The sequence below is a fragment of the Anolis carolinensis genome, unplaced genomic scaffold (assembly GCF_035594765.1).
Source record: "Anolis carolinensis isolate JA03-04 unplaced genomic scaffold, rAnoCar3.1.pri scaffold_13, whole genome shotgun sequence".
Classification (NCBI taxonomy): Eukaryota; Metazoa; Chordata; class Lepidosauria; order Squamata; family Dactyloidae; genus Anolis; species Anolis carolinensis.
The window spans coordinates 17,563,680-17,577,942 of record NW_026943824.1 but is presented as its reverse complement, the minus strand read 5'-3'; the positions used below and the strand labels follow the sequence as shown (position 1 = coordinate 17,577,942).

Here is a 14,263-nt window from a genome sequence, read left to right as displayed (position 1 = left end):
CTCCAGGCACTATTTCAAGCAGATATTTACAGGTTTGTAGCGGGGAGAGGTGTGTGCTAGGGGCTCAACCCCCCCGCCCCCGAAATTTTCAAAACCCCTCCCGAAATTTTTTTCTGGCTACGGCCCTGTAACAAGGTCATGCTTTTCTGAAGATCCTAATTTTCCAAAAAAATCTTGACCCCACTCTGGTGTCGCTTGGCTAATTATGTCCTTTAGTTTTAATCTGCGAAGCGTCGGAGGGCATGAGAACTTGCAAAAGTTCATAGTAAAGTTTGTTTCGTTTGTTCAATTCGTCATCTGCTTTACATTCTGTGTCCTATTCCAGGTATGCTCTCCGGGCGAAACAACATGCCTGTTCCTCTTGTTGTACCTTCTTTGTGCATTGGGTTGAAAAACAGGGAATAATCAGATATTAAGATTAGGATATTAAGCAATTTGCACCTTTGATTGCGAAGCAGGAGTGAGCATTTCAATGCCACTGGCAGTGCTTTGCGTTTCAACCGCATTATTGTACAAAGTCTTTGCAAATCCTTTCTCTCGGTGGTATATATATATATATATGCAGAAGATCACATGCAGGCATGTCTTTCATGGGCTGGTTTTGATCCGTTTCTTTGTGCCTTTTTCACAAACTCCATTCATCCGAAAAACCGTTCCGTTCCAAGTTACCTTCCCGACCCATCTCCCCGCATTGCCTTCTTTCATTGAAAAAATAAAACTTTTAATGTAATGCTAGAAATGAAAACCGACGCTGCAGGAAAGAAGAGAAAATATTTCAAAGGAGCAATTGTTCAAAAAGGGGGGAAATGGAAGCCGAATTATTAATGCAAATGGTTAAGATCCAGTGAATTCTGGGAGAAGAAATGCACAAAAAAACATACGAGTCCGTGCATAACGTAAAACCGCAATAACACTTTGTAACAAAATTTGAAAAATGTTTTCTTCCTGGTTGGAAAGTGTAATTTCCTGTTTCATTGTGGAGTACTCACTTTGAAAATTGTTAAGTTGTTCTACTCCAGAAACTTCATTTTTGTGCCACAAACTAGGTTGAATTGGTTGAGACTCAATGATGAGATATTCATTGAAAAACTAGAGCAAAATGTGAAGTCTTGGCTCTGCCTTTTCCTCTCCTTTGCTTTAGTTCCCCCTGTTTATAGGTTTCCCCAATAGTGTAGATACCTCCCTTTGTATTAGTTTTTTGGTGGAGCATAAAAACTCCCTAGAAGTAATTTGCCTGCTAGACTCCTCTTTTTTTCTAGACTAGAGTCTTGGGCATTGTCTGGTAATCCTAGGCCCAAAATATCCAAAATAGGCATCCTTAACACCCGCATTCAGCCAGTATTCATATACCACCAGTCCCAGAGACAACAGAAACTTTTGACTAGCTTAGGTTTCACAAGGAAGAAGATCGAGACAGCTTATAGGCACCAGCTTCTAAACCATCGCTTTGCATTAGAGGCAGAAGACTTTCAAGGACTCCAGAGAGATGACTGCAACCAGCAAAATCTCCTTTTGTAGTGTTGTTAAAGTGCGAAGTATGGAACCCTGTGCAGATGGTTGGTCAATGCGACTTAAGCAACGTCATTGAATTCCTGACAGCAGAATGTGTCACCTCAAAGAAGATTCATCAGAGGATGCAAGCTGTTTATGGTGATTGCGTTGATGTGAGTCCTGTGTATCGTTGGGCGAGTAAGTTTAAAGATGTTGAGGTGGGAACATCTGACTTGCGGGACAAACAAAGAGTTGGATGTCCTGTGACAGCAACCACCAAGTTTCACGAGCAAAAGGTGGACAGATTGATTCAGGACGATGGTCGTATCACTCGGAGAGAAATTTCAAGTATAATCGGCATTTCACAAGAACGTGTGGGTCACATGATTGCTTTGCTTGGCTATTGGAAGATCCCGGCCTACTAGACAACTACGTAGGAGTGGGTTGGTAGGCTAGTCAGCTGGGATGCTTTGTATCATAGCTCGGGCTGTGGCGCAGGCTGGAGAGCAGCTGCAATGAATCACTGCAATGAATCACTCTGACCAGGAGGTCATGAGTTCGAGGCCCGCTCGGAGCCATGTTTGTCTTGTCTTTGTTCTAAGTTAAAAGGCATTGAATGTTTGCCTATATGTGTAATGTGATCCGCCCTGAGTCCCCTTCGGGGTGAGAATATAAATGCTGTAAATAAATAAATAATAAATATCTATACATGGTTTTACATGGTTTTACTGTATGTATGGGTAAGTGTGTATGTTTTGCATGTTTCATATGTTTTGATATGGTCAAAATTGACTAATCAATAAAGAGTTGTTGTTGTTGTTGCTATTGGAAGATCCTCACAATGGGTCCTGTGAGACGTTGATTGCGGAAACAGAGTGTCAACTTCTTTCCTTGATGGCTTCAGAAAACTTGTTCATCGTTGGCAGAAATGTATCCATTTGCCTGGTTGTCATGGGACCAATTCCCAGAGCTGAGTCTGCAAGCTCTGGAATTGGAGCCATAACAAAGAGCACTCCTCGATGGCTCATGAAAACACCTGGCAGCAGAGCATGGGAATTTGTGGAGTGAAAACCAAAACAATTATAATGAGTAGTTTGTGTGGAAATAGTAGAAATGTGATACAGGGGGTGGAGTTTGGTGATGATATTTACGTGTGATGTGACGTTGTAGCAAAGGTAATAAAAATGATTGTATGTAAACATTATGTCATTCTCGACTTTTCCCAAGTTGTGTATTCTTCAATAAAGATTGGTTTTGATAGCAGCTGCCTTTGATCTGCGTTCATGCTGATCGTTTGAAGTGAGCGTGACACCTGGTGATTATGTGGAAAAACGAATAGTGGTCTTTAAGAGCACATTCTAAGGATGATTTCTGCATTTGATTTATTAAAATATTCCCAACGAAGGTGGGGGCATTACTTTCCATTCAACCCTCGTATATGTACATTGTGATCCGCCCTGGGGTGAAAAAGAAGGGCGGAATATAAATACGGCAAATAAAAATAAATAAATAATTCTGGTTGTTTTCCTTCTTCTGAGGCTGAGAGAGTGTGACTTGCCTAAGATCAGTGGGTTTTTCTGGTCTCCCAGTATCCTCGTCCCACACTGAAAGAACTATACTGGCTCTCATTGATTCTCTGACCATTTGTGCTGCTGCTTCGGAGAGATTTTCAGGCAAGATTTGCAGAACTCTTTGCAAAGTTCAGAAACAGCAGACTGGCAATAGAGGAGGAAAAGGAGGTTATTTCAGGTCTCCTGCATAATTCAGAAAGCTTGAGAGTGAGCGAGACCCCAAGCAATACATTTTTCATCACGTTAACCATGATAACATTTCGGAAAGATAGCCGGGCCGGGAGGGCGGGAGTTTGTCCATTTCGGGGTCATAGACCTAAATCATCACTCCTGCATCATCTATCTATCCATCTAGCTATCTATTATTGATTTCTCAAGTGATGCTTAAAATATAAATGCAAAGGTACGTAGGATATGACTGAAGGTAAGATATCATAAAACATGCAAACATATTATCTTTCGGCTGTTATGAATCAAAATATTCATGTGTAGCTGAAACACTAAGATCTAAATGATAGATTGTGTGATGATGATAATAATAATAATAATAAAAATTATTATTATTAAACACATTATTAAAAGTGTTTGACCTGTGATTTCGTGATATGAAATCCAGCATATAGATCTCGTTTGGTGTCATACTATGTCTTTGTGTCAATAATAATCATAATAATAATAAGTTCAACTTATGATTTTGTAATACGAAATCCAGCATATATATCTCGTTTGGTGTCATGCTATGTCTTTGTGTCAATAATAATAATAATAATAATAATAATAATAATAATAATAATAATAATAATAATAATAATAATGTGTTCGACTTGTGATTTTGTAATACGAAATCCAGCATATATATCTCGTTTGGTGTCATACTATGTCTTTGTGTCAATAATAAAAAAATAATAATAATAATAATAATAATAATAATAATAATAATGTGTTCGACTTGTGATTTTGTAATACGAAATCCAGCATATATATCTCGTTTGCTGTGTCATACTATGTCTTTGTGTCAATAATAATAATAATAACAATGTGTTCAATTTGTGATTTTTAATATGAAATCCAGCATATATATCTTGTTTGGTGTCATACTATGTCTCTGTGTCAATATTATTATTATTATTATTATTATTATTATTATTATTATTAATAATAATAATAATAACAATAATAATAATAATGTGTTCGACTTGTGATTTTGTAATATGATATCCAGCATATATATCTCGTTTGGTGTCATACTATGTCTTTGTGTCAATAATAATAATAATAATAATAATAATAATAATAATGTGTTCGACTTGTGATTTTGTAATACGATATCCAGCATATATATCTCATTTGCTGTGTCATATTCTGTCTTTGTGTCAATAATAATAATAATAATAATAATAATAATAATGTGTTCGACTTGTGATTTTGTAATACGATATCCAGCATATATATCTCGTTTGGTGTCATACTATGTCTTTGTGTCAATAATAATAATAATAATAATAATAATAATAATAATAATGTGTTCGACTTGTGATTTTGTAATACGATATCCAGCATATATATCTCGTTTGCTGTGTCATATTCTGTCTTTATGTAAATAATAATAATAATAATAATAATAATGTGTTCGACTTGTGATTTTGTGATACGATATCCAGCATATATATCTCGTTTGCTGTGTCATAGTATGTCTTTGTGTCAACAACAACAACAATAATAATAATAATAACGTGTTCGATTTGTGAATGCGCACAGACTACGTTATCATCAGCATATTGGAGTTCTATAACAGATGTTGTTTTAAATACTCATGTATTATATATCATTATTATTTGGGAACTTATTTCTGCCAAGTACAGCAGTTGTACTGCACTTTTAACAGTATCAAAGGGTTGTAATTTAACATCCTTACAACTCTTTGTTACGGTTATAAATGCAGTAAAAGAATTCATATGATTCTTTTAATTTGCAAGTAAAGCAAGAATCCAATCCACCGCCATATAATAATATATAAGAAATAATATATTTATTATATCTTATTATTGTATTAGGTAGTAAAAGTAAAGATTTTCCCCTGATGTTAAGTCCAGTTGTGTCTGACTCTGGGGGTTGGTGTTCATCTCCATTTCTAAGCCGAAGAGCCGGCATTGTCCATAGACACCTCCAAGGTCTTGTGGCCATAGGTATGACTGCATGGAGCGGTACCTATTGATCTACTCACATTTGCATGTTTTCGAACAGCTCAGTTGGCAGAAGCTGGGGCTAACGACAGGAGCTCACTCCACTCCCCGGATTCGAACCTGCGACCTTTCGGTCCGCAAGTTCAGCAGGTCAGTGGTTTAACCTGCTGTGCCACCAAGGGCTCTTTATTATTATATTATATACTAGCTGTGCCCGGCCACGCGTTGCTGTGGCAAAGTGGTGGTGGTATTGCTTAAAAATTGTTGTGTAATTTTTATTTGACTTTATTTGCATTTTTTGTTAATTTTATTGTAAGTTATATTTTTATTTATTATATTTTATTATTTTCTTGTATTATTTTTAGTTATTTTCTGTTATTATAGTATTTTATTGTATTAATTTTTAGTGTTTTTATTATTTTTTATTGGGTTGCTAGGAGACCAAATTGGAGTAGCTTAGCCTTCTAACTGGCAGCAATTGGATAAAAGCAATTTCTCCTCTCTCTCTAATTAGGACTTTCTTTTTCTTTTCTTTTTGTTGTATCAACCTAGAGCCGTGGATGATGGGTTGTGTTGTCAAATTTCGAGGTTGGGGGGCCTGTTGTTTTGTTGTTTTGTGGGTCGCCGTGATGCCAGCACTCATTTATATATATAGATTATTGTATATTATATTATTGTAGATTATATTATATTTATTATTATTATTATTATTATTATTATTATTATTATTATTATTATTATTATTATTATTATTATTATTATTATTATTATTATTATTATATTTAAACACTGGCATTCAATTGACTTATCCCTTTGAACACCAGGCAGGCTTTTCCTTTCCAGCCCTTGCATTGCAAGGCATCGCTTTCTACCGAAGTTTGAGCCCGGCGCCTTGCCGTAGTGGCGTTGCCATAGCGACGCGGCCTAGTCCTGGAAAGCGAGGCCGGGAAGCCTGGCTGAGGGAGAGCGAGGAACAAACACACATTCCCAGTTGACGGGACCATGTCTTTCCGCGACCTCCGCAGTGAGTCCAATGGCATTATTATTATTATTATTATTATTATTATTATTATTATTATTATTATTGTTATTGTTATTGTTATTGTTATTGTTATTATTATGTAGGGGCCCCGAGGCCTAAGAAGGAGGCCCGCACCACAACTACATAACTGCCTGTTTTGTCTAATCTCTCTTATCTTTCCCTGCATTTTGGAATCTTATATTTATCTATCTATTTTATCTAATTTGCCTGTTTATTTATTATTATTTATTTATTACATTTATAGCCTTTCTCACTCAGAAAGGCTTACAAATTAAATTGACATACAATATTATATTATTAGCATAGCACAATACTGACAATAAATTACCATATTGTACTACAGTAGAGTCTCACTTATCCAACACTCACTTATCCAACGTTCTGGATTATCCAACGCATTTTTGTAGTCAATGTTTTCAATATATCGTGATATTTTGGTGCTAAATTCGTAAATACAGTAATTACTACATAGCATTACTGTGTATTGAACTACTTTTTCTGCCAAATTTGTTGTCTAACATGATGTTTTGGTGCTTAATTTGTAAAATCATAACCTAATTTGATGTTTAATAGGCTTTTCCTTAATGCCTCCTTATTATCCAACATATTCGCTTATCCAACATTCTGCCGGCCCGTTTATGTTGGATAAGTGAGACTCTACTGTATATCTATATATTGTAATATTATTAATAATAATATTATATGTAATATATAATATATAATTAATATTATTATATTGTACTATTAGTATTACAGTAGAGTCTCACTTATCCAACATAAACGGGCCGGTGGAATGTTGGATAAGCGAATATATTGGATAAGAAGGAGGCATTAAGGAAAAGCCTATTAAATATCAAATTAGGTTATGATTTTACAAATTAAGCACCAAAACATCATGTTAGACAACAAATTTGACAGAAAAAGTAGTTCAATACACAGTAATGCTATGTAGTAATTACTGTATTTATGAATTTAGCACCAAAATATCACGATGTATTGAAAACATTGACTACAAAAATGCGTTGGATAATCCAGAACGTTGGATAAGTGAGTGTTGGATAAGTGAGACTCTACTGTATTAGTATTATATTGTATTGCAAAATAATGTTATTAATATTATATGCAAATAATAATAATAATAATAATAATAATAATAATAATAATAATAATAAACTTTATTTATACCCCGCCACCATCTCCCCAACGGGGACTCGGGGCGGCTTACATGGGGCCATGCCCAGAACAATACAATATAACAAAATATAATAGAACAACAAATCATAGCACATTAAACAACACAAAAGAAAATATACACTACATTAAACAAGATCAAAAGAACAATATATAATTGCAATTTATAACTGCAATTTTGCTACTGTTCTGAATCAAAATGTAAATTTCTGATTTGCAGGATGTATTTTAATTGTTACAGATTGAACATAATTAAAGAATAGTGATTAATCACAAAAACAATATTTTGGGGGAGTATGGACAATAGATGATGAGATTTGCAGTACCTTCCTCTGATTCAGCTGACTTCCACAGAACACTGAGACCCCCACAAATTACAGACCTGGACCAAACTTGGCATACAAAACTCCTATGACCAACAGAAAATACTGCACAGCTGTAGGGAAAATGCACTCAGACATTAATGTAAATAATGTAAATAATGTAAATGTAAATATTAATGTAAATAATGTAAATAATATAATATTATATATTATTGTAAATTATATTGTATATATGTATAAATATATTGTAAATAATAATATAATATATATTATTGTAAATTATATTGTATATATGTATATATGTGTGTGTGTATATATATATATATTTATATATATACACACACACATATACGCACATATACATACACACATATACAGTAGAGTCTCACTTATCCAACATAAACGGGCTGACAGAACGTTGGATAAGTGAATATGTAGGATAATAAGGAGAGATTAAGGAGAAGTCTATAAAACATCAGATTAGGTTATGATTTTACAAATTAAGCACCAAAAACATCATGTTAGACAACAAATTTGACAGAAAAAGTAGTTCAATAGGCAGTAATGCTACGTAGTAATTACTGTATTTACGAATTTTGCACCAAAATATCATGATATATTGAAAACATTACTACAAAAATGCGTTAGATAATCCAGAATGTTGGATAAGCGAATGTTGGATAAGTGAGACTCTACTGTAATTAATATTATTATATTGTATTATTAGTATTATATTGTATTGCAAAATAATATTATAGTAGAGTCTCACTTATCCAAGCCTCGCTTATCCAAGCCTCTGGATTATCCAAGTCATATTTGTAGTCGGTGTTTTCAATATATCGTGATATTTTGGTGCTAAATTTGTAAATACAGTAATTACAATATAACATTACTGTGTATTGAACTGCTTTTTCTGTCAAATTTGTTGTATAACATGATGTTTTGGTGCTTAATTTGTAAAACCATAACCTAATTTGATGTTTAATAGGCTTTTCCTTAATCCCTCCTTATTATTCAAGATATACGCTTATCCAAGCTTCTGCCAGCCCGTTTAGCTTGGATAAGTGAGACTCTACTATATTAATATTATATGCATATACAATATATTATAATATTATATATTATTGTAAATAATAATATTATAATATTATATATTAATTAGCTGTGCCCAGCCACGCGTTGCTGTGGCGTTGTGGTGTTGGTGAGAAATTGTTGAGGTAGTGGTGGTATTGAATGTCTGTTGTATGGTTGTCTTTAGTATGCACACTGAAGTGGATTATATGGCAGTGTGGAGTCAAGATAATCCAGTTCAAAGCAGATAATATAAGATTCTAAATGGGTTATATAGCTGTGTGGAAGGGCCTTGAGTCTACACTGCCATATAATCCAGTTAAAATCTGATAATCTGTGGAAGAGGCCTAAGTGAGGCCTAACTGTGCCTGTCCCCTGGGCTGAGTAGGTTGCTAGGAGACCAAGTGGGTGGAGCTTAGCCTTCTAACTGGCAGCAATTGGATAAAAACTATTATTCCTCTCCCTGTAATTAGGACTTTATTTTTCTTTTCTTTTTGTTGTATCAACCTAGAGCCGTGAATGATGGGTTGTGTTGTCAAATTTCAAGGTTCGGGGTCCTGTAGTTTTGTTGTTTTGTCTGCTGCCCTGATGCCATCACTCTTTTATATATATAGATGTAAATTGTATTGTATATATGTATAATTATATTGTAAATAATAATACAATATATATTATTGTAAATTATATTGTATATATGTATATATGCATGTGTATGTGTATACACACACACACACACACACATATATACACACATATACATACACGCATATAATTAGCAAAGCATGTTACTGGTGGGAGGGTCCTTCAACTGGAGGAAGGAGACAAGATGGAAACTGTCTTTGATGTCTCCCTCTTTGATCTGGCACCAGAGCCTCATCACAGTAGAGCAAACATGGGCAAACTTGGGCCCTCCCTCCAGGTGTTTTGGACTTCAACTCCCACAATTCCTGGCCTCAGGCCCCTTCCTTAAGTGGCTGAGGGGGAAAAGGAAAAGGCTGAGAGGAGACAAGATAGTCATGTATAAATATGTGAGGGGAAGTTATAGAGAGGAGGGAGCAAGATTGTTTTCTGCTGCCCTGGAGACTAGGATGCAATGGAACAATGGCTTCAAAGTACAGATTCCACCTGAACATCAGGAAGAACTTCCTCACTGTGAGAGCTGTTTGGCAGTGGAACTCTCTGCCCTGGAGTGTGGTGGAGGCTCTTCTTTTGGAGGATTTTAAGCAGAGGCTGGATGGCCATCTGTCTGGGGTGCTTTGAATGCGATTTCCTGCTTCTTGGTAGGGGGTTGGACTGCCAGGCACGACTGGCGGAGACAAGGAACAGGGCCTTCTCGGTGGTGCCCCCATGGCTGTGGAACTCCCTAGCAATATTAAACAGCCCGGCTTTGAATCTGCAAGACCATTCAATGCTAATCAAAGTGGCCAACTGCAACATTCACTCTCTGATTTAACCCTAGTATTGAGTCTCACCTTACCAGCTGAAGACTTGTGTGCATGAGATTAAGTGTAATGACTGCATGAACTAAAATAATATCTTTGTTTCTCAAGATTTCACGGAGATGTTGAGGGCTCTGGGTTATCCCCGGCTTATCTCGATGGAGAATTTTCGCACTCCAAACTTCATGCTGGTTTCAGAGATACTTCTTTGGCTGGTGAAAAGGTTGGTAGTTAACCTTCATTTAAATATCAGAACAATTGTGACATTGATTTCTGTGAAATGCTGTAATCAGAGGAAAAGTGTTTTATATAATATATAAATATATATTATATATTTTATAATATATTAATTATATATTAAATGTAATATTACTAATAATATTACAGTTAAGTGTTATAGTACAGTATAGTAATATATAATGCTAATATTGTTCTATGCTAATGGTATAATATGTTGTATGTACAGTAGAGTCTCACTTATCCAACACTCACTTATCCAATATTCTGGATTATCCAATGCATTTTTGGAGTCAATGTTTTCAATATATCGTGATATTTTGGTGCTAAATTCATAAATACAGTAATTACTACATAGCATTACTGCGTATAGAACTACTTTTTCTGCCAAATTTGTTGTCTAACATGATGCTTTGGTGCTTCATTTGTAAAATCATAACCTAATTTGATGTTTAATAGGCTTTTCCTTAATGCCTCCTTATTATCCAACATATTCACTTATCCAACATTCTGCAGCCCGTTTATGTTGGATAAGTGAGACTCTACTGGTTATATAACTTATAAGCCGCTCTGAGTCCCCTTCGGGGTGAGAGAGGGTGGGGTATAAATGTAAATAAATAAATAAACTTTAGAGTTATAGCATCTTAAAAGACCTCCAGAATTAAAATGTAATTCCTATAGGTTCAACATTTTAAATAATCACAAAATCCCCGCATACTGAAATGTTATAACTTTTAGCTTTTTGGAAGTTTTTAAATCAAACATACTTTTCAGATTAAAATTGCCTTCTAATATGGCCTTCTATTTGAAATTAGACATCAGAGAAGTTTTATGGCTGTACTCTGTAACACATTTCTTATGAAAATGGTAATAAATATCTACTCTGGTAAAGAGGAATTCATTTAATGTCATTAGTATAAAGAGTTAAAGGGAGCCTTTTCCAATTTTTATTTGAAAGTCAGACTTTTCATTATATGCTAGACTAAGCATTGGCAAGCATAGGTTGCTGGGATTTGGTTTGCACCATCAAGGATCGTAAAACATACTAATTTTTTCTCCATCCAAGTAGTTTGCTTTGTTGAACAGTCAGTTGTGTTAGGATTTCTCAGTACTGAATTTAATCTAGGTAAATATAAAATAGATATACTTTCATCCTGGTGCCCTTCAATAATAAAGACTGATGACAACATATGTAAACTTGTTCCAAGTTTTGTCTTCCATAATAATCTTGTTCTGTTTGCTGTCAAGTCCAGTCATATCCATATCAGTTGGTTTGCATTGAATGGAACTTTGTGAACTGATCTTTCAAGATGAAAGATGTTGCTGGAATGCCCACATTTTAATTAGAAAATAATAGCATCTTATGGCAAGCTTAAATACTCTAAAGGCATCAGATCCCATCTGATCTTGGAAGCAGGATCAGTTGTACATGCTACTTGGATGGAAGACTCAACTTTTTGTGAACTTTTTAGAAGGGGATTCCTTTCATGTTTGTTTCTTGCCAATGGTTGTATTGCGAATCTTACTGTTCCTTGTTGTGAATTGGTCCATGTTGGGTTTTATGTTTTTAATGAGCCCTAATTCTACTCCAAGCCACTTTGAAAAGAAGCAGTACCATCAGCAGAAATGCAGTAGAAATGGAATGCTGCCATAGTAACAGCAATATTTATTATGGTCTATAGATCCATCAGTAAACGAACAATCATTTTGAATTCTCCCATCTCAGTTCATTGTACAAGCTATATCTACATGGTTTCAAGAGTTTAGTTACTAGTTTTATTTTTCATTGTTGGATTGTATGTTGTGTATTTATGTTCATTATTTGTATCACTTTTAAATTGTTCTATGGTTCTGTTTCTATTATGTGTATTGTATTGTTTTTGTCATGTTGGAAACCGCCCTGAGTCCCCTGAGGAGATAGGGCGGTATATAAATAAAGTTTTATTATTTTATTATTATTATTATAGTTGCTTCTTCAGCCTTGCTGCCACTGCGAGGGATTTGCCACTATGCGAGTCACCCTGTGACACTTGTCCTCTAAAAAATATCTAACAATCCCCTGTGAGGGATGGCTGGTCATGCGGGACAAGATTGGATATAAAAGTTGGCTACATTGCACTGCAATAAAATGTGTTCTATTGTTTCTATTTCATTTCCTCCACAGGGGCATAATCTTTGGGAGTGGAGAATTCCAGACAGTCTGCCTCTTAGCCGCTCTGGAAGAAATAAATTTAGTCTCGCCTTTGTAAAGAATCTGCAATATTTAATTACTGTCAGGCTTTTTAGGTATTCACATGTCTTAAATGGCTCTCGGTATGGTGAGTTTAATACTCTGTGGGAGCCTGATGAATTTGAGTGGGCTCTAAGCTCTTCCAGGGCAATATCCCGCAATTTTTGCTTCAGGGATTCTTGCACCATTCTGAATCCCAAATGGAGCAGAAAGGATGAAGATAGAATGCTACCATAAAATAAACATTTATTTAACTCTGCAGATGTTTCATTTGCAGATATGAGCCTCAGACTGATATCCCTTCAGATGTTGAGACGGAGCAAGACCGGGTTTTTTTCATTAAGGCAGTTGCTCAATTTATGGTGAGTCATAATATTTTATGAAATACAGCATGAAATATTGTGCTTGAAATATTTCACCATAGCTTATAGACCTTTTTAAAATACCAAATGCATGTATGACTCAGGTTCTCTGGAGAACATTATCTCCATACACGAGCTGCTCATGTTTCCAGATCTTCTGGCCCATCTAGTGGTTTCTTCCAGGCTCTTGATGTCCTTTCCTAGAGATCTTAGACAGGCACTATAATTGTACAGATGAATAAAGACCTTTTTTTTTCTTTCACCAGCAATTTGATGGTGGAAAAGATCTATTCAGAATTTTTATAACACTTTCATTTTACAATTTAATTATATTTTTAACGGTTGCATTATATGTTGTCGAAGGCTTTCATGGCCGGGATCACAGGGTTGTTGTATGTCTTTTGGGCTGTGTGGCCATGTTCCAGAAGTATTCTCTCCTGACGTTTTGCCCACATCTATGACAGGCATCCTCAGAGGTTGTGAAGTATGGATACCTCACAACCTCTGAGGATGCCTGCCATAGATGTGGGCGAAACGTCAGGAGAGAATACTTCTGGAACATGGCCACACAGCCCGAAAGACATACAACCCGGTTGCATTATAATTTTTTTCTAGCTATATTTGCTTAAAGTCTTGTAAGCCACTTAAGAGTCCAAGAATGAGTACAAGTCCTCATATGAATAAGTACAGTAGAGTCTCACTTATCCAACATTCGCCTATCCAACATTCTGGATTATCCAACGCATTTTTGTAGTCAGTGTTTTCAATACATCGTGATATTTTGGTGCTAAATTTGTAAATACAGTAATTACTACATAGCATTACTGCCTATTGAACTACTTTTTCTGACAAATTTGTTGTTAAACATGATGTTTTGGTGCTTAATTTGTAAAATCATAACCTAATTTGATGTTTAATAGGCTTCTCCTTAATCTCTCCTTGTTATCCAACATATTCGCTTATCCAATGTTCTGCCGGCCCGTTTATGTTGGATAAGTGAGACTCTACTGTATAACGACAACAGCAAACAACATAATACAGAGAGAAGAAAAATGAGCAAATGATTGCAAATCTAATATCATGAGGTTGGGGCTAAAGATGGGTGCCTAATCTTTACACTGCA

At 35.3% G+C, this 14,263-nt stretch overlaps 1 protein-coding gene across 2 annotated transcripts in view; it reads left to right on the top strand.

Moving 5' to 3' along the window:
- Window positions 1-6,109: 6,109 nt before the first annotated feature.
- cluap1 (clusterin associated protein 1) overlaps window positions 6,110-14,263 on the top strand; it is a 79,738-nt gene continuing 71,584 nt past the window's right edge. Inside the window, exons 1-3 of one of the 2 annotated variants that reach the window (XM_062964284.1) lie at window positions 6,110-6,269; window positions 10,423-10,534; window positions 13,056-13,140. In XM_062964284.1, coding sequence (XP_062820354.1) covers window positions 6,248-6,269; window positions 10,423-10,534; window positions 13,056-13,140 — 219 coding nt within the window. In that variant the 5' untranslated portion in view covers window positions 6,110-6,247. The remainder of the gene's footprint in view (window positions 6,270-10,422; window positions 10,535-13,055; window positions 13,141-14,263) is intronic. The other variant, XM_062964285.1, reaches the window with a different exon arrangement.